Source organism: Centroberyx gerrardi, chromosome 6, assembly GCF_048128805.1.
Source record: "Centroberyx gerrardi isolate f3 chromosome 6, fCenGer3.hap1.cur.20231027, whole genome shotgun sequence".
NCBI lineage: Eukaryota > Metazoa > Chordata > Actinopteri > Beryciformes > Berycidae > Centroberyx > Centroberyx gerrardi.
The window spans coordinates 2,322,669-2,344,047 of record NC_136002.1 but is presented as its reverse complement, the minus strand read 5'-3'; the positions used below and the strand labels follow the sequence as shown (position 1 = coordinate 2,344,047).

The 21,379-nt window shown below is 41.6% G+C and overlaps 1 protein-coding gene across 1 annotated transcript; it reads right to left on the bottom strand.

The window, feature by feature from the left end:
* Window positions 1-6,495: 6,495 nt before the first annotated feature.
* Window positions 6,496-10,476, bottom strand: atf5b (activating transcription factor 5b). Its single transcript, XM_071905557.2, has 4 exons — window positions 10,293-10,476; window positions 9,390-9,611; window positions 7,806-8,994; window positions 6,496-6,840 (listed from the first exon to the last, which is right to left on the bottom strand). The coding sequence occupies exons 2-4, from the start codon at window positions 9,526-9,528 to the stop codon at window positions 6,654-6,656; spliced, it is 1,515 nt and encodes a 504-aa protein (XP_071761658.1). The 5' UTR covers window positions 9,529-9,611; window positions 10,293-10,476; the 3' UTR covers window positions 6,496-6,653.
* Window positions 10,477-21,379: the final 10,903 nt, after the last annotated feature.

The window sequence follows — 21,379 nt, the reverse complement described above, 5'->3', positions numbered from 1 at the left end:
GTTATTGCACAATGAACACACAATGAACTACAATAGAAGTACCAACCATATACAAATTAAACAATGAGATCCTCAGGATTATTTTGAGTCCATTATTTTGACTCATATCCATCATATCAGAGGAGGACAACACTGACTAACTGATATCTGATTCAATATCGGCAAACCAATATATTGCTCTAACCCTAATTCCAAGCTATGTTAAACTCAGTAAACATAGTGCTGCACAATGCTACATGTCAAGCCATTTATATTAAATTACAGTGGACAGAAAATAATAATAATAAAAAAAAAAACAGCAGTGTAATGACACTCAAGTTGTCAAGCGTTTCCAAATACTTTGGAAGCTTTACCTGGATTTGTTAGAGCTTGCCTGAACCAGCATACTTTACCTGCATGTACATACAAAACAGTGTGTGCAGCTCTGTGAACTGTATATCCCTCAGAGCCAGGGTTTGACGCAACCTTTACCTGTGAAAGAGTACGCAATCCTGCCTGAAACCCCCTTCCTCGACATAATCTGACTTAGGTCACTGATTGGATCACCTGCGTTACTCACCGCTTTCCACCGAAATAAGAGACACTTACAATAAGAGACACATTCATTGCGTCACTATACAGAATATCAAGCACGTACATGACTGATCTGACAGCGAAAGGACTCACGACAATCAGCATGAGTATCATATGGAGAACCTACAGTACTTCCATTGAGATATTAAGAAGCATTGTTAGGTCTCGTTGTCTGTAGTGAATGTGTTTTGTCAGGGGGAATCTTTTGCTTAAAGGGGCATTAAGTAAATTATGACCTTTAATGACTTCTATCAGCAGCTAGTAGGAATTACAACATCAGCAAGGCTACACAAGTAGCCAAGCAACCAAAAGCAAAGAAGCGATTTGATAAAACGCTGAATGAGGAGACAAGGAGCTAAAAGACAGGAGGAAGGAGAAGAATGTTTGTGTTATTCACCTGAGGGAAAACTTCTCTTTGCTCATCAGACAGGCTCAATATTTGAAATTGTTGGACGATGCAAGTTCACTGGCAGTGTACTATTTCATGCTTCCAATTAGATTTCAAGCGGCAACGATGTCTGAAGGTTGATACCAGTGTTTTGTATGCCAGAAATTCCATTCAGGGGCGTCCTTGGTGGCTCTGTGGTCCAAAGCGCATACCATGTAACTGTGACATCCTGGGTTCAAATCCAGCCCAGGACCTTTGTTGCATGTCATCCTCCTCTTTCTACCACAATCTTTCCTGTCTTGCTCCACTTTTAACTATATAAAGGCAAAAAAAAAAAAAAATGCCACAAAAATATTCTGAAGAAAATACATTCAGTGTACAGTGTTTCCCCCCAGAATGCTATTCTTGTCAGGGTGGAAAAGCCTCTGAAACAGCATTTAGACTGAAACTCTCCATTAAAACCCATACTAATGAAATTCCTTTAGGTAGGTTGGCAGCCCCTTAAAGTAATAATAATTATAACATTTGCTGGCATGTGCGCGGGGAAGCTGGAACCCTTATGCAACTTATTTCCCTGCAATAAGTCATACTGGTCATAGATAACAGAAATACTAGATAGTAAATGCTAAGATTATGTTCTGTCCTAGAGTAGGCGCTATGAAGTGTAAGAAAAAATTGAAAATCTTTGCTCTCATACACCTGGCTGTGAAGCAAATTATCCTTATGAATTGGGTTGTATGTGTATCTATTGATGTATGTGTGATTATATGCAATACAACTGTATAAACAATGGAGGTGGATGACTGTCTGATAATAACCCTAGTTTAGTCTAACCTTAGACAAGATCCTCTATATCTAGTGGAGAAATGATAGTGAGTGCACTTCTAAATTCAGTTGAAAGTGGTCGTTTATATATAGTATATAAAGATGGACAGAATATTTAGTTAATGAAAGAGTAGCGCTGATTGTTCCAACCAGCCAACTGACATGTGCACTGTAGGTTTTCTACTCCACAACATCAGATCCTTCCTCACTATGGACTGAAGCTTCTTGTTCAAGCTCTAGTCATCTCTCACCTGGACTGGTGGTGGAGGGTCGACCCCAAAAGTGTCAATTCCTTGACTCCATCAAGCTGGAGAGACGGGGTCGGCCCTCAGCCAATGACTCTGGATGTTGAAACTGAACAGAGTCGCCTCTCGGTATCGATACCGCTTTTTCAACCAAAGATTTTTTTTGTCTTTTGACATAAAATGGCTAATTGGTCAAGAGGCGTACCACTTGGAAATCTGGGACTTGTGCACCACTATTTTGGACTACTGCATCTCTCTCCTAGGCGGGCCTCCTGAAACGCTCCCTCCAGCCTCTCCTACACCCCCCACCTCTACTGCCTCCACTGGCTGCATGCGGCTGCTCATAATTGAATTCAAAACCCCCTCGCCAGCATACAAGGCTTCCAACAGAGCTGCACTCCTATGCCTGCAGGCCGTTTTGCAGCCCTGAACTCCAGCCCATTCTCATTGCTCTGCTCCTGCTGGGGGATAGTTCTCCCTACCCTTTCCCCTCCAGGTAGGACAGCAGAGTCATTCCCTGTCTTCCATCAACCCGAAAACTCATCTCTTCAAAATGCAGTATGTCCCTCCCACATCTTCCTCCTCTACTTGCTCTAATATGCTCTTGAAAAACACATCATTCACAGGAATATGGTCATGTTAGTGGTCATGTAACTGGTCATGCAACTAGCCATGTTAGTAGTCATGTTACTTGCCCATCACGTCACTGGTCATGCTACTGGTCACTTGTTACATTTGTTCTCTACTTTTCTTACAACTGATTGCTTGTAATCTAAGAATTTAAGCTTATTCTGCTGAGGCACTCATACGTTTCTTAGGATAAGCGCATCAGCTAAATCCCTCGATCAAGTGATTGAATCAGGTGACTTGTATAATCAACCGGTTATCACTTATTTTGTACCACATTTCAAGAGTCATTCAACATCATTAGGATCTAATTTGAGAGCAAGATCTGTTCTCTCAAACTAAAAATCTGCATGGATACTGTATGTTGTTGATTAGAGAGAGCTAGCAGGTAGGTCCAGCCACATAACTTAGGACCATTAGAATCCTCCATAACCACAGGTTTATATGCAAGTCTTTGCCACACAGTATGTCACATATGAGCAGATGGGATGATTTGGATGCAAGGTTTCGATAGAAGTGACACACCTAATGTGGGCTGATTCATACCTGTCTGGGTTTGGATACACGTATCCACAAACACACAACATTCCTGCTCCCTTCCCGCCCACGTTCCGCCACTTCAAAGCTGTGATTGCTCTACGTGTGATGATCTGATGATAAAGCGAACAATTCAGCACTTTATTGAAAAACACACTCACACACACACACACACACGTTTGTAGTAGTATACTTGCGAGGACGTTCCATTGACAAGATTTATTCATGTTCCAACCCCTAATACTAATCCCCACCCTCTCCACTACATACCAAACCTTAAGCCTCACCTAAACCTAATCCTAGTACTAATCTTAACCCTAAACTCAGATCCTAACCCGAAACTAGCCACTCGAAAAAGTTAAGACCAGCAAAATGTCCTCAGTTTGGACGATTGTCCTCATCTTTCTATTCTTGTAAGGACATTTGATCTTCCTAAGGATAGAAGTGCAAGAAAACACACATTTACTCACACACTCAGGCCTCTTAACATAGTGAAAATATTAATTCAATTCCTGCTTTCCAAGTAGCCAAAGAGAGAAAGAGAGGCAGATTTTGTTGTCCACCTCCACTAGCATCACGCAAAAGTTCAAAACAACGTTTGATTTGAAGCCAAAATGCTCCTTCTTTACCCAAACAAAGAAATTGTCTATCCGTAATTCCACATTGGAACATAGTATAGTGTGTGTGTGTGTGTGTGTGTGTGTGTGTGTGTGTGTGTGTGTGTGGAAATGACAGTTAAAAGCAAGACAGGCTCAGGCCCAGTTAAGTCGTTTTCTAAGCTTAGAGAGACACCTTGTGGTGAGGGAATACCATTTAAGACGTGCTGGAACATTCCACATGAGCTGAGGAGAAATCTTCATTTGGGTGAACCTCTCTCTGTTCATACTGTATGTACGGCCTTGTGCAGATCTGTTAATGGGAACTTTACACACATTTGCACATTTGTTGCTGTAAATTAAAATTCCTCTAAATCCTTATATGTTATATATTGCATATATCTTGATATTTGTATATATTTGTCAGTTATATCACACCGTATATATATATTTCACATCTCGTATATTTTGATATGTACATATTTTTCATTCTTTTTTTTCTGATGATGCTACTGCTGTTATTTTTGAACACCTTCATAATGCTGTAGTTCTTTTTTAATTTTTAACTCATATATTTCCGCTCATTGTGGTCCACTCGATGTTATTGGAATTGTTGGTTGGTTATGTTTAAATTAAATTAACCCCCATTTGCTCTGTTCTTATTTATATGCTATTTTTCTTTGCTGCATCCAATTTCCCCACTGGGAATCATTTCAGTTTCATATCATCTCAAAAATGTTCCATAATTTAGCTGTTACGGAACTCAAGAATTTTATTGAATACACATAGCAAAAAAAAAAAAAAAACAGTATGAAGTATTTTTGTTTATTTCAGATTATATTATAAATCCCATCTTTGTATTACAAAACACTTTCACATTGCACCTGTATCAAACAAAAAACAAAACAGCCAAAAAAAAAAAGAAAAAAAAAGAATGAATAAATAAATGTAATGGCATCGTCTGTCAAGCAAGTACTTCTTCATTCTCTGATAGCTCACTGCATTTCTCTCTCCTCTCGCTCTGCAAGTATTGTGTGATATTGCCTCATGCACTTGAAAGGCCTACGACTGCTAGAAGAGATACCAAGAGGTTTCACACACACGCACACACACATATTCACACACACACACACACACATACACACACACCCTCCACTAGCTGGGAGATGAGATAGGCCACTTGTGTTGTCTGTTGACTGCCGGAGCTTGATATCACTCCATTCAGCCCCGGGGATCGATCACAGTGCATAAGTGTAGCGCAGGCAAGAAAGCCAGCGTGTAAATGAATGAAGAAGAAGAAAATATTATACTATCTAACATGCCAAACGCTCATCAGTATGTCTCCATCTACATCTCCCTCATTGTGTGGCTACGTGCACAAACTGTCTCTGGAAAAGTACTTTTTTTTTCTTTTCTTTTTTTCTGGATGTCAGATACCATGCTGGTCAGCTGCCAGTCAAAGCCCCTGCCTGCCTTGATGTGCTGCCTTCCAGTGGTGAATGCTGGGAAGTGGCTGGGACTTTGACTGCAATGCAGCCAAAAAGAGGGGTGGAATCAGCAATCATGGGGCAGGGCACAAAATAGAGAGGAGGAGCAGAGTGTGTGTTTATTCTACATCTCTCTCTACGGCGCTAGTTCTTTCTCTCTCTGTCTCTTAAGCCCAACCTCTCCTTATTCTCCGTCTGTTGTCTCTGACACAATTCACATCATTTGGACAGCTGTGGGAAGGCATCATAATGACGTTATGAGTAACAGCATGCATTGAAAAACAGTCCAAAGGCGGCAATGAATGATACTACATAACTGGTTTATTTGGCTGCAATTTACCTGATGTAGAATTTCCTGACATTGACATCAATTATTAAAAGGACCTGAATTTCAGACACATCAATTGATCAATTGAAAACAAAATTCCCATGAAGTCGTACCGTTACCCAACAACTATTTATTGTTGCGTCAACAGGTGATTGTTTGTTCGCAAATACAGCCGAGAGAGAAGAAAAGGAAAAAGCCAGTGAATGTGCTGCGTTTCTCAGAGCAGAAAACCAAAACCAAAACCTGAGGATGAATCACACTGGCGGGTAAAACTCAGTGAATGTCGCCAATTGATGAGAATAAAAAGTCAACTCAGCAAATTGACGCGGTGGAGATCTTGAAGCCATGCAGTAAACAGAATATTGCCTTCATCAAATAACAATCGCACATGCTTTTCCAAAATCAAACATGCATTGGGTATTTCAGTGGGGTAAAGAAGTGTAAATACTCAACATTTTAGCAATACAAATTTCTAAATGTTTCGCGACATTTGATAATGAATATTTCTAGAGCATGTTACATACTTTTCCAGCAATCCCTTTATTCAGTTGATTGTTTTAAGCAAATGATGCGTAAATGAACATAATAAAGTAAAAATAAAGAATAAAATAAAGTATAATATTATATTATGGATCTGCCTTGATGCTGCCAATGCGTGTCACAAAAACCACAAGCAAATTCAATCACTACTACTAATTCAAAGAGCATTTTGTAAACGGTCAATCATTGCAAGCGCAAACTCAGTCATCACAAGGCTGTGAGTGCAGTTCGGATCACAGTGGTCACGGACAAGTTCAGCATCTCCTCTAGAAGCCACCTCACTAAGGCTTGTAACATAGTTTAGTCACCCATTTGGAAACTTTTTTTTTTTTTTTTTTGGAAAGGTATGTTTTTGTTCAATTATCCTCTCGGAACAATTATATTTTTAGAAAAGAACTACCAAAATCATGCAACTACCATTTCATTTTTGTGAAACAAAACCAGTTGGTGCTCTTGATTTCTTAGTTAGTGCTGGTTGGGGAGGTTGGTGAGGTCAGCGTGGGCGTTTTAGGCACTGCCATCCTGTTTCAGCCGCTGACTGCGAGCCTTGTAGACCTCGATCAATAAATCTTTGACGTATTGGATTTCTCGTTCCACCGACTCCGCCTTGTCACGAAGCTCCCGGTTCTGTCCCTCCAGGCCGTGGAGCTCCTCCTCCAGAGAGTCCAGCTCCGCCCTCTTACGCAGTCTGTACCTGCAATAGGAACGAATGCGCACGGTTGCTTTTAGTTTCTGCTGCCTTGCATCTTCATTACAGTAGGAAAAGGAACATGACCCTTGTGTTATATCAGGTGGATTAGTCATACAGTACAGCCCCAGACATCCCCTGGCCTGAGGTCAGACTATATACTGACACTACAATTCAATTAGTGAAGGAACCCTGATTGATCCATTTTTACCCAAATGCAATCTTTTTTCAAATTAGTAATTCCCCTTTTAGAACATTTTAGAGACTTTTTGTATGCATATCCCCTTTAAAATAGAAATGAATGAACGCACACACACACACACACAGACTAAAGAGACAAGCTCACAGAAACGGTTAGGTGGGGCTAGATTTGGCAGGCAGTATGGGACTTTCCATAGCCCTCCTACACTCTGCAAGACATTACACTGGAAGCACTGGGCTGGCTTTTCAGTCACTACCACCTCACTATGAACATAACCTCAGTGCAAATACAGACATCTAGCTATACTTTAAAGTCAGGTTTCCAAAATATTCCTGAATAAGACAACATCCGTAATCTGCGTGACCATTATAGTTACAAATATCAAGGAAAAGTGTTTGGGTGTCATTAATTAATGGATAAGGCATAAACAACATTAAGGCAAAGACTTTCCTTTGATGAATATGGACATTGTAATACACATGAATTATCCAAATTAGTAACACTTCGCTTAAACAAAAGAATTGGTTGGATTAATAAATAACCTCAATTTGGTGTAGTTATGAAAATTTTTTAGTGGTTATTGTCATGAACCGTAATACATTTCTATCAACATCAATGCATAGCTTAATATTGCCCGAAAACCCATTCATGAGAGTTGTTTCTAGATGTTTAAGTAAAGATCTTAGCATGTTGTTTAAGAAGGAGAGAGACAGAGAGGAAGGCAGGGAGACAGAGAGCGAAGAGAGAAGGAAGCAAACTCGTCGCTTACCTGTGAGCAGCTGTCTTGTTCTGGTCTCTCTTCTTCTGCTTCCTCTCTCCAGTGTTGACCTCCAGAGAAGCAGCGCCCACCACCAGAGCTGGCTTCAGGGCGCAGGGCTCATCCTTTAGCCTCTGGGTGGGGCGGTGGATGGAGGCGCCCACCAGCGGCCCCTCGCCCTCCCCTCTGGACAGACATTCGTAGCTTTGGTCTGCAAGGCATTCTGGATAGAGGTAGTGGCCATGTTGGGGCTCTACAGCTTGTGCTTGTGAGGGCTGATCTAGGTCACCTATAAAGCTATGGTAAGGCTCTGTGCTGGCCATGGACTGGTGGAAGTAGCCATCGTTGGCCACCATTGTCTCTTGGGGAACACTTCCGGAGAGTCCTCCGTCTTTGCTGCAGTGCAGGACCTCCAGCCCCGTACCGTCGTAACTTCCATTTACCTTCACGTTGTGCATCAACTGTCCTTCTCGCTTGTGGTGGCTGTCGTACGAGCCACCGAGACAAAAACCTCGCGCAATCTCTTCGCTGCAAAACATTCCTTCTGTAAAACAATAGCTCTCCTCTTCCTTCAACGATAAAGCACATTCTCGGACCTTCTTTACGCTACCAAGGCTATTCTTGCCAACTGTCTTCAGTGTGGAATAGTGGTTCACAGACAACTCTGTGCTTCCTGAGTAACTTCCCCTGGAGCCCCACGTATCAAGTCCAACTTCCTCCCCGACTTTCACAGCATCACTAATTATTCTTCGCCCATTGTTGTGGTGGTAGCGGTGGTGGTAGTTGTATGGGGCAGGTCGCGCTATTTTGGTTCTGCCGATGGGACCGCCACAGAAGCTCGCCAGGTCCAGTTCCCCTGTTGCCAAGGTAACAACCACAGGGCTGGTTTCTGATTGGCTGGTCCCATACGAAGCATAGGGTAACTGGTAATAAGACTGAGTGCCCATGGCTTGGGCACCCTTGTCACATTTTGAGGATTTTTCCAACTTGTTTGTCGTGGATGTGGACTCGGAGCGGAAGTAGTCCTCCAGCTGAGCCAGCTCCTCCTGCAGTAAAGAGGTCATGACCTCCAGATCCGAGGGCACCTTGACATCCTGTTCTAACGGCGAGGGTGGAAGGGACGAGCTCGGAGAGGACTCAGTCGTCGACACAAATGAAGACAAATCAACTTTTTCCGTCATCCAATCCGTGTGACCATCACCTATAAAACGTTTTTAAAAAAATGAATTAATCAGTAAAGCAATCCATTTTTTTCATTCAGATGTTTATATAGTATGACTGAAGTATAAACAAATGATTCAGGAAAAAATTCTTTAAATCACGCAAGCTTGAGACGATAACTGTAAAAAAAAAAAAAAAAAAAAAAAAAACAAAGCTAGAAAGTTATCAAAATAATCAAATATTAAGTAATCAAATATTAAGTCCAAAATATCCAAATGAACAACTAACCGATCATCTGAAAATGATTGAACAGCATCGTCTGCATTCGATAAATATCCACTTAGCTGTACTCACTGTACGACATTAGCCCCGTGCTGCACTGCGGCTCCGACCTCGGGATGTGGAAAAATAAAAAAGCGTCTTGCTGTAACTCACCAATTAAGTGCTGCCTCTCCACTGGCTCCGCCCCCGTCTCGTGCCGTGATTGGCTGCGGCTAGCCTGTTGGAGAGGGGGAACGCCGAGGTCGCCTGTGGAAATGGGAGGAATTTTCCTGCGAAGGATCGATGCCGCCATTGTATCGTCTACTTCGGTCGAATTGTTCAAAAGCACAAATTGTGCACTGGGTTGAGGAAGGAGTTGTTGAAAGACCTGAAGACCTGTTGAGAAATGGGAAAAATTGGAAAAATTTAAAAAAAATTGTCAATTTTGAAATTTGACTTAAAGCCCTCTATTCAAGCCTCCAAAACACCAAATAATACCACCAAAATATTAAAAATAATGTCAGATTGTTCAAAAGAAAATACTGTTCAAGAGAATTTTTTAAAGGTTTGCTGAGGTCAATACTTAACTGTACACCTGTCTGTTCACCTGTCACTTCACACTTTGAAACCATTATGAATTTGTCACAATATAATTATCCTTCAGTAGCCTCCAAAACAGTAACTTGAGATACAATGAACCGTGTAAAAAATAGTACACAAAAAAATATATAACTGTAAATGTAATAACAAAATGCAAAGACTCATGTAGCCTATCTCATACATACAAGGTGTGCAAAGTTTATTGTCAAAATGTAAGCTGTAACATAAAACATAATAAGTTATTCAGTTAAAAGATTATCAAGATGCATGAAGTTAAATGAATACACTATTTTTTCCACGTGGAAAAAAACTTTGATATTGTGACTTTAAAATAGGTGTAAATGGCATAAATAAACAATGAGTGCATTAGCCTTTCATTGTAGTTTAAACAGTGTCTAAACTGGTTAGTGAACTAAAGGAAGAAATAATTACTAGAACTTTCCGCTGTTCCCCCAAAGGTAAAGCAATTTCACTTACCCCATAGTTTCTGAATAGCCTTGTAAAGTGCGTCGCAGGAGCAAAGCGCACGAACCCTTATAACGACGAAGACGACAGGCACAATTTAAAAAGCCATATTTTCCTTTTGGAAGCCAAGGACTCTACATGAAGTGCTATTTAGACGAATACACTTGCAGACAGAAAGTTTTTAAATCCGCTACTTCTTCTGCAACTCCTAATGCCCGGACCGGATCACAGCAGACAAATTAATCCGCAGTTTACAGAGTTCACCCGGCCGTTACGTCATGAACCTGGGGACTTTCCCATTATCTAGAGACCAGAAAGTGTTTTTATAACCAATTCAGGGTGCTTTCTCGTGTCCTATTCTATGTATTTCATTTTATTTCATTACATTTTCATTATTATATATATATTTTCCCCTTTTTAGTCTGACTCTTTATTTAGAATATAGGCTTTTTACCATCTTGGTTTCTTTTTATGTTGTAGAAACTATTGGAATAGCTTTATTATGAATACTAATACCTATATTATTGTTATTGAAATACCCTTCAATAAAGAATTCTGAGAAAAAAAAAACAGAGTGCTAGTACAACATGGAAATGGACTCAGCCTTTCCTACATATTCAAAGTGCTGCTTATCACAAAACGACCTATAAAGGAGATTTCCCTGTTTTTGTTTTTTTCTATTACAGAGTCAGAATCGGTATATTTTGTACAAACCATGTTCAAGACATAATTATAGCGCCGAAATATCCAAACCAACACAAACAGTGCATAGAATTGACGGATAAGGACAACAGACGTAGCGGGTGCTATTTTTCGTTGCGCCGTGGCGGAAGGACACAGTGTTGCAGTTCGAAGGTGTAACTTTAGTTGCAGCCCTGTTGCATCAGATCCGCAGGGGATTCGCTGAACGCTGTAACAATGTGGCCACACCATTGGTTTATGTGGGGAAGTTTTCTATTTCTATTGGCCTGCTATCAATCTTACAATAATTGGTAATCATCATGCAGTAGGTCCAAACTGGGACCTTTGCACTGTATATTATAACCAGTCATGTAGTGGTAACTAAATGGGTAAACTATGAGCTCCAGTCAGTGATCATCATAAGGGAAACAACCACCCATATCAACAGAAATCAATTATACTCCAGAAAAGCATTCATTTATGCCTTTTCCCCTTAAATTACCCTATCCTCATACATCAGTTTTACTTACTATGATGTATAGCCTGCTGGGAATTTACCTAAAAATGATTAATATCAGACTAAAAAAGTGGACCAACTCGCTTTGCAAATAAAAAAGGTGGGAAAAAATAGTTTGGCTGGGTTTACCCTCCATTACATCCATAATTGTAAGGAGACTGAGGTCATTTATCCAAGTCTACATCACCTATGTGAGCCAGAAGCCCTTATTAACAGAGATGTAGTGGAGGCTAAACCCACCTAAACTCACTTTACCCACAGAGTTTACCCATCGATTTGCCTGACACAAATCTTTGTAATATAGATTCATAGTATACATCATACTAAGCATAACAGTAGTAATTTATATGATGACAGGATCTTTTGGATGTTTTTGTGAAAATATAATTTATTTGTGTTTTGGTGTGTTTTGTGGGGGTTTTTTTTGGCTTATGATGATTGCTGACTGGAGCTCATAGTTTACCCAGCGTCTAATTTACCACTAAATTATTCTCTATTATAGTACTGTGTAGTGATATCTGTAAGCGTTTTATGATTTGAACGTTTAGAAAAATTGATGAATGAATTTGATTGATAAATGAAATTAATAAATAGAATAATTATAGAAAATTCACCAAACTACAAAAAGAAATAAACTGAGATCTTAGGCCTTGGGGTATAACTTTCTGTACACATTTTAGTGGTTCTGATAAGTGTGTTTGTGTGTGTGTGTGTGTGTGTGTGTGTGTGTTGTTTATATGTGTGTATGTGTGTGTGTTGTGTGTTCCTACTTGTAATTCTGTGTCGACAGTGGACACATTTGACACAGTATTGCTTTAGAATATAAGTGACACAAGCTCGCTGTGGCATGCAAACACACACACACACACATACACACACTCACAAACACACACACACACACACACACGTCCACACAGAACTTACACCATACAATTTCACCTGTCACTTCATACTTTGAATCCATTCTGAATTTCTATTCCAGTGATATAATTATCATTCAACAGCCTCCAAACAATAACTTAAGATACTACAAGGTAGAGTACACTGTTTTTAAGCTAGTTTGTAATCATGTTCTGTAATTCTGTAAAGAACTTGCCAATGCAATAAAGGCATTTGAATTCTTTCCACTTCAAGTTGAGTGCCTCAGTTTCTTGTATCCTCCTAGCTAATATATCCTCTGCCAGAGAGCCCCTTCTTGTTTGGTACAGTTGATAGTTTCAAGCAGCTCTCCAGTCCGGTCGTCCTCTACTGCTTTTAATGCTGTTCTCTACGGTTACAATCGGCAGCACTTTTTCAAATCATACCAAATGTGCGTGTGCATAAATATGCGAATGAAACACTTTTTCCCCTTGAAACATGCCTGAATACTCCAACAAGTCATTTCTGTAATCCAGGTGTCATCTGACAGCTGGGTTATTCCGTAACAGGTTACAATCACCGTTTGATTTTATGCCGTCCACTAATATAACCCCCCCACCCCCAGCCCTTTGTGTTTGTGCCTTCTTGTAATGTACTTCCAGGGGGCTTTCGGGGGGCGTCGGGGGCCGGCGTGGCAGGAGGACGCGTGGAGGTCGGAGAGGACGGCCGACAGCCAGCCTGTCCCTGTCCCGCTGCCCTCATTAGTAAAACCACTACGGTGCTTCTTCCCTGGCTGGAGCCCGCTCTGCCTATCCTCTGCCTCCCTGAGAAACCAAAAGCTGATTGAAGCAGCCAGGTCTTCCTGTTGCTATAGTAATAGGCAACACTGGCTCACCCCAGCTCAAAAACATGTTTTTGGCACCTCTGTAGCCGTGGGTTTACAGCCTCCCCCTCGTCTCTCTCCACCCCCCCCCCCCCCCCCCCCCCCACCCCCACCCCCCTCGCCCATTGTTTACAGTGTTCGTATTACTATTTTTGCAGACGCTGCAGTTTTTTATTATGCATGATGCACCTCTTTAGTCGCTTTTGAATTTGTAATCACCCCCGGGTCGTGGAGATCAGGCAAAAGCACTTGTGTCGAATCTTTCCTGTAACCTCCACCAAATGAGTTATTAAGTTCGGTTATTAAATTCATCAGTATCAGCTATCCATATTTTCTTTCATTACAAATGTTTTTGGGCCGGCCAGGAAGAATTTCACACAAGAGCTCAAGAATTAAGAACAATTATTCCACAAAGAATTAAAAAAAAAACATTGACTCAACATTGATACACAAGCCACAATTTACAGCATAATACAGTGAAGTGCAAATTTCAGTTGGTTTATTTTTGCATCGACGTACAGAAGTCCTCAGTATATGGATTGCTGCTGTGAAGAGATAAGACAGTATGGATTTTCTACATCTGAACACATAAAAGAAAACTATATTTTTAGACCACATTGATTACAAATCTAATAATGACCTTGGGACAACAATTACACATTCTGTTTGATATTAACCTCCCACACTGTACATGTGTGGGATTTTAAATATTAGCCTACCATGCGCCTGTACAGTAGAGTCCATAGGATTTCAGTGGCGTGTGCAATATTGAATCAACAATTAATTCAATGAACTTGCATGGGTTTTCTCCATTGCGGCAAAACGATTGCCTGTTTTTTGTGCAGTATTGCCCTCCATCTGTCCGTTGTTACTGTACAACCATACAGGAGCTCTCTCCAGCAGTGCATCGTGGGATGGGAAGAGCCTCCTTCAAAGACACAGGCGGCCATGCACTTCTCTACTATGGCACATTGGTATCAGTTACACCATAATTTCATCACCAGCAGCTCCCTGTGAATCCTGCTTACATTAACTTTTTACAGGGATTGGCAACATAGAAACAGAGATGCATGGCACTTGCCAACACTTGAACCTATTTAGATTTAGTCTCATATTTAGTGTCTGGCTTCAACGCATTGTTATCTGCTTGATGAAGTGTTGTATTTGTACGAGCAAATTGTATGAATTGTGAATGTTTCCCCCCCACTTACAGAGGGATTAAATTGGGAGAAAAGGCGAGCGGATTAAAAAAACAGGAGGACGGGGAGATTTCAAAGTGGCAAAGTGTGCAGCGTTGTGTGTGAATGACGGCTGGCGTATTGTTTTGATAAGTGTTCCCCGAGGAAGACGTGTGAGGAGCATGTCACTTTCCCCTCTCATCTCTCCGATAGGGAGCCGGAGAGCGAGGGAATGTCAAAGCAGCCGTAATTACAGAGCTGAAACAACAACGCCGCGGATGGAGGGCGGCTGGTTCATATTCAGAGAGCGTCCCAAACACACGGATACTGTAGAAATGCAAATTAATTAATTTGGTTTAAACATGAACATGAATTAACACGTTAGACCCTGAGATGATGATAATAATACCGCTGCTCAGGGAGCTGGGAAGCACACAGAGCATCAAATGCAGACAATTTAATCCAATCCCCATGACACACAGGTCTGTTTTCATAGCTGCTAACTGTGATGCATTTATTTGTACTGTATTTGCTTGTTATGACGCAAAGCACAATGTCAAATATACTGTAAATTTCCTTTTTGTTTTCCTTGCATGAGTCAAAGTCGGAATCTGAAACTTAAATTAGTGATGTTAGTGTTTCTGCTTGCAACTGCAAATTGCAAAAGCAATGTGAATTAACATAAATGAATTGACTCATTACTTTGACCATGAACATCTTTTAGGTAAAATTATGACAGAATCAATTACTTTACATTTCTGTCGGTTTGAATAATCCAAATATATTTAATGGATTTGTGGATTTACAGATTGCAAACAAGATTTCACATAAATCACCTCTAAAACATAAGCCACCTGGAAATAGACAATAGAGACAATACCACCCACTACATTACAAATTATTTGATTGGGTTTATGTAATTTATCTAAATTAGTTTCTCCTCCGGAAAGCAACTTCATCCCATGCTGTTCTCTCGTCTGTACACTTGTACTCAGTCGTTTTATTTTTTACAGCTTGACATTGAATTCACCGTCATCTTACTGATGCGTGATTCAGAGGGAACTTAAGTCAAAACAAGCTTTTCCACGTCTGATTTAAACACTTGGACTAAATATCTGGTGAAAATGACCACGACCAAACCCAGAGGACAGTTGAAATGTGACTCCTCTCTCCTCTAAACCTTCAGCCTTCTCCCTGTCACCTCTAAGCAGAGATCAATAGGAAATCAGATTGATCTATGCTGTATTGACAACTAGGGTTAGACCGATTTACTGCTAATCTATCAGGTCGATATTGGACTTTTATTAAAAATCAGATACGGTCCAGTCAGTCAGTCCACTTCTGATGGATATGGTACAATTTGTTTGATTACATATTTATTGCAGGGTTGATACACTGGTTACCTATGGAAGGCCCATAACCTGAATTGATTCTAATGTGACATTTTGATCAGATTCCACAAAAGTAGGCATGAATATTTTTTTATTAATATCACCATCCTGGCTTTCAGTGGAGAGTTTTAGTGCCCCACGATGGTCTAAATGCTGTTTCAGAGGCTTTTTCACCCTGACAAGAATACAATTCTTGGGAATTTGTTTGCCTTGAAGATGGTCAAATTTAAAGACACTGAATATCTGCACAAAATATTGGCTGTTGGATGCTTCAATCAAAAAGTATAGGTATCAGCCTTCTCAAACCAGTCAACTGACACTGACCTGGATGGACCACACACACACACACACACACACACACACACACTGTCTAGTACAGTTAATGTGGACAAACACATTGCTTAGAGGCAGGTCACGTATCAGGCCATCAGTCAATGTCAGCAGACTGAGGAAAAAAAGGTGTGACATTGTATAACATTATACACAACACTTCCTCCATGGTCGGAGTGATGATTTATCTTATTGTATAGATCCAGATTATTATTATACCCCAGATTATTAGCTGGTCACTCTCCGCTCCAGTTTTCTAGCAGGAACAGAACAGAGTGAATTTATATCTTTATATCTACAAAAACCCACATTGCTAGATTACTGTTGTCTTTCTCAGGGTGTTCCACCACGGTCTCTCATAACAATATTGTGGTTGGGGGAGAGTGTACCAGCCATCCAGCGATTTCAAGTCATCGTGGTCTCATTACAGCAGGCTGTTGGTAATCCTGTGCCTTTGATCTGGGAGCTAAAGGGAGCTGTGTTTTACAGTAGTGCAAACAATGTTCTCCCTGCTCCCTCAGCACCTCCACCAGGAGCCCTATGGTAGCTGAAGAACTACCAGCCTCAGCCCGAGAATGGGAGCGTGCGTGTGCGTGTGTGTGTGTGTGTGTGTGTGTGTGTGTGTGTGTGTGTGTGGTGGTGGTGTGAGAATAAGAGACAGAAACAGAGATTAGAGGTTTGTTGGTAGTGTGTTAGTCAATTTGAGGTTAACCAGAGGGAGATGTGGTCGATTGACAATGGGATGGGAAGGAGAGCTCTAGCAATGCTGTATTATTAAAGGGAAAATGCACCCTAAACCATTTGGTTCTTTGGTGGTGTATTTCTATTATTCCAGTGGATAACTGGCCAAACGTACATGGCGTGACGTCACATTGAGATATTTTCCAGCAGCTACAATGGAGTTTGATAGCAGAAAATGTTTCAGCGATCGACAACATCAGCGGTAAACGTCAGGTTTTGGTGTCAGTCCCTCAGAATCAAAGAGCGAGGGCTTCTTTCTAGAGCCGCCATTTTGCACCAAGAGGCGTTCAACAATCATACAGGGAGAAATCCATCGTAGAAGAGGCAGAGAGACCAATTTCTCCACCCACAGGAGCAGGAGAGAGACCAGAATGCAATGCAGCCACAAGACATGTTGGGTTTTCAGTAAGGGGTGTGCTCGCGATCGTAGACAGGTCCCAATGTTCACGAACTAGCTTGATTGACAGCTCACGCCCCTTCTCTGGCGGTTGTTGAAAGTCATTATGGGAAATGTGGGAAATCACTAACCGCAGTAGAAGTAGATGAGGCAGGTTGAGGGAAAGTGGGTACAATAAAAGGTAAATTACAACACTTCATCACAAAATAACTCCTGGAATACATTGAACATCACAGGTAGATGAGATCTAACAGTGTAAGAGGATCTGAGGGTGGATTTTTCCTTTAAATCTGAGTCCACAGACAGCCAAGGCACACTGAAGCTAACTGGCAGTGTCTGGGTCTCTGGAGCACCCATGGGACTCCTGAAACCAACCAAGACGGTGCTGACTAACCCCCTTGGAAACTATAGAGCCAAGAGAACTAAGGAAACCAAAGGCAGCCAGCTCTCTGCTGTTATCCACCACCTGAAGCTCAGCATATCCCCGAGTAGCCCTGTTCGAGCTTGGTACACACACACACACACAACCCATGGATTTTGTTATACCAATATGGGAATCATATTGCTCTCATATGGACATCACTGACAACAATACTCTGGGATTGTGCTCATCGCTGGCTCATGTACCGGCGCTGTGGGCTTCTGTTTGTCCCTGATCTTCAACATTTTGGTAGAAGTGTGGATTCCAATAAAGGCTTGTTAAACAACAGATTTCATTCTCCGACTCAAGAGGGCCCTGCATGGCCCAGAGGCGTAAGCTGCTCCTTTGAACATCTAAATCCCCATGCAGCGTCTGACTTCCCTTTGTTATTCGCTGGTGGTTGTTCCTTCACTCGCGCTATTTTCCTATGCGCGCTATCAGTTTGGAAAAGGCTCCGCCGGACTGCATAGTGCGGGGCTTTTTACTGTAAAAGTTCATTTCATTGAGATCGTCAAGCCTCGGTTAATTGAATTTTTAAATGGTATCTTTGTAGGACCAAAGGGTGCTCATATTGTTTTAATGAAGAATTCATCAGCCAGAGATGGGAAGCTAGATTTAATGAGCCCCTCCCTGGAATGGAGATGAGAGACATGAAACACATGAATTAGTCTCCCCACAACCCTAATGTCTGCTGCCCTCTCCTGCCTGTTGCTGTAAATACACGGCCGTCCAACTGAAATGCCCTGTTTAGTGTGCTTACAGCTTCAAAGCCAAAGTGCAGTAACTGTAGTGCAGCAGTGGAACCGACAAAAATGACCAGTTTATTGCCTGTGGGCTGTCACTTAGTAGCATTTATCAGTATAATTTTAGGTGTTATGAAATCTAAACACTAGTCATGACCTTTGATGGTTAAAACACTCAAAAAGTGGTTACTGCTGTTTGCCATGGTAGGGGAGTATAATTATACTCCTCTACCGCATATTGACTAGGGTTAGACTCATATGGGGTTTTGCAGGAAATACAAGTGTTCTGTGTTTCCCCCAGAATTGTATTCCTGCCAAGCCTCTGAAACAGCATTGAGACCATCATGGGACACTAAAACTCTCCATTGAAAGCCAGACTAATTAAATTCTTTTAAATGTGTTAGCAGCTCCTTAAGGCAGGGTGAGGCAGGTTTCACTGCAGGTTTTACAGACTGTTAAAAGTGAGTAAAATCCTCTCACACCACAGAAAATAAAAGGCCAATATCGTCCAAATATATTGCCAAACCGATATATATCAGTTTAAGATTGACCACTGCTGTCTGGTTTGTTAACCTTCACAGCACCAATAATTGATTGATGGGATTTCCATTTAAAACAGTCTTTCCTTATCTTGGGATCTGGACTCTATATGTGGTCCAGTGGCATCAAAATAGTTTTCTTTGAACAATTCCAAATCAGAGGGTAGGAAAATGAACAATATACAACAATATCTGATTGCCATTTTCAAACAAAAACAGTCTACTTTGAGACTGCACTGAAGCCATTGTGAAAGCTACACAGCATTACTTGCCCATAGTCAGTTGTTGTTGATCAGCTCAGGAGCAGCTTGATTTCTGAGGAATGGAACATTGTTCCTGCCCTGTGAACACTGTGTCAACAGGCAATTTTATGTCCTTTAAGCACTGTGTTCCCAGGAACTTTCTGACCTCAGTATGGCTTCAGTATACCTAATCAAAAACAGTTGGGAACCTCTGAGCCAAACGCTTAGGAAGTGCAGCATTGTGGATAAATCTGCCACCAGAATAGACTAGTACAACATACAACCCTAATGCATCCATAGAGGAAAAGACATGGTTATAATTTCTGTGGCATTCAGTCCTATTTCTTGATTGTTTTTTTGTTTTTTTTAGCAGCAGAGATCAAACGCCAGTGTAGACATAAAAGGAGACCTGGAGCAAAGACAACCTGGAAACTGTCACCTTGTTGTCTCCGGCATCAGCAAACTGCAGCACTTCTCTAAATTAACTGAAGGATTGGATGTGTCTGTGTGGGTGTAAGTGATGAGGGAGAGACAGAGCTTTGTGTGTGTGGCAGAGAGAAAGAAAGAGAAAGAAGATGTGTGTCTTTAGTAATGTGTGTAAATGGGTGGTAGACTTACAATTACAGACTGTCTAATGCCCACAATAGTCCCTAAAAGCCCCCCAACCCATACTATATCTGCCAATGTCTAATTGAAGTGAATCAATGGGAGAAATTTGTAAATATGCTGTTTAGTGGAAAGAAAATTCAGAGCAAAAATTAGTTAGCAACAGCAGCAGTGTGTCCCTCCCAAACTCGAAATGAAACCTATAGGTGTGGTATAATGTGATGATTTGCACCGACCAACAGGCCATTCTGGCTCTCAGAATGCAATGAATGCAATGAAAACTTTGAAATGATACACTGGCAACACTGGCCCTGTGCATTGTTATGCAGACCTCCTATATAATCAGTTACTCGAGCACAAATCCAGGTTTTCATAAGCCAAAAAGTGGAACCACCGCTTATCTTTGCTTTGGAGCGTCTCCACATCAGTCTTTGCATTGCATAGAGCGCTGATCTGTATTCTATTTCCAGTCCGTTCAGTCCTCGCTGAGGAATGGACTGAGGGAGTGCCGCGTCTCAGGGAGAAGCTTTTTGATATCCGGTGGGAAATTCTCCTCATGTTTGCCCGTCTTGTGCCATGGAGGAAGCGCCTGATCTCAGCTGTGCTTGATACACGATGGCCTGTGGTGCCCATTCCCTTCCAGTGTGTGTTAAAAAGTTTGTGCTGTCCCTCTGGCCATTAGTTCAGTTTCACTCCTTCCAAGACAAACAGGCAGGACTCTTTTGTCGCTGCCGCCTTAGGCCTCCTAAATGTTGGTTATCAGGGAGGAGGAAGGCCAAGATTGTTTGCCAGTCGTTACGTGGCGGAGACGTCGGTGGTGGTTATGATGATGATGACGATGATGATGACAGTCTTGGCATCCTAGAGCAGGGTTTCTCAAATGATTTCAAGGACTCCCAAATAGAAACACATTGAGATCCACAGACCTGATAAGATTTAGTCCCCAAGACCCCCACATGCAAAGATTTCTGTTGTTGCCTTATCGAACTGTATAACTGTCACTGTATATGGAGAGATAATAGCGGTAAGAGTGATACCTTGATTCTTATACTTCTCTAATTGAGATACTTTTGAGCAAATTAAATAACAGTGGAATCAAACTATGCCTCATTTTGCTGGCAGACCCCTGGAACCCTTCAAAGACCCCGCTTGAGAACTGCTATCTTATCTCTGTTGGCCTCGATACTCGAGTACTGTGTGGCCCGTTGTTGTCCATTAAAAAGGAGCGGATTTGGGTCATCATGCCCATCCCAAACAACAGCTTCTGTCCTCTCACCAGACCTACTAAAATTTGGATCCCTCGCTCTCTTTGTGGTGTGGACTTTCTCAAAGTTTCTCAAGAGAACCGGAGGGGTGGACTGCTTGGCAGCAGGCACGGCTGTGTGATTCAACTTTTGGGAAGTGAAACCTCTTTAGGGAATAGGGAGGCGGCTGCGAAGGGTCCAACGGATTCGGGGGGGAGTGACTCAAGGGGTGGGGGCGGCGGTGGTTTGGGTATAAACAGAGGCGTTTGTGCAACTTTCTGCCCTGCGCAGCCCTCTCTCTGACCGACAGGGGGGAAGTAGTGGAAGA

Excerpts from the sequence above, each read along its gene's own strand:
- atf5b (XM_071905557.2), bottom strand. The coding sequence starts at position 9,528 with ATGGCGGCATCGATCCTTCGCAGGAAAATTCCTCCCATTTCCACAGGC. Across the intron at positions 8,995-9,389 it reads GGAGAGGCAGCACTTAATTG|GTGATGGTCACACGGATTGG; the intron begins GTGAGTTACAGC and ends AACGTTTTATAG. Across the intron at positions 6,841-7,805 it reads AACAAGACAGCTGCTCACAG|GTACAGACTGCGTAAGAGGG; the intron begins GTAAGCGACGAG and ends TTCCTATTGCAG.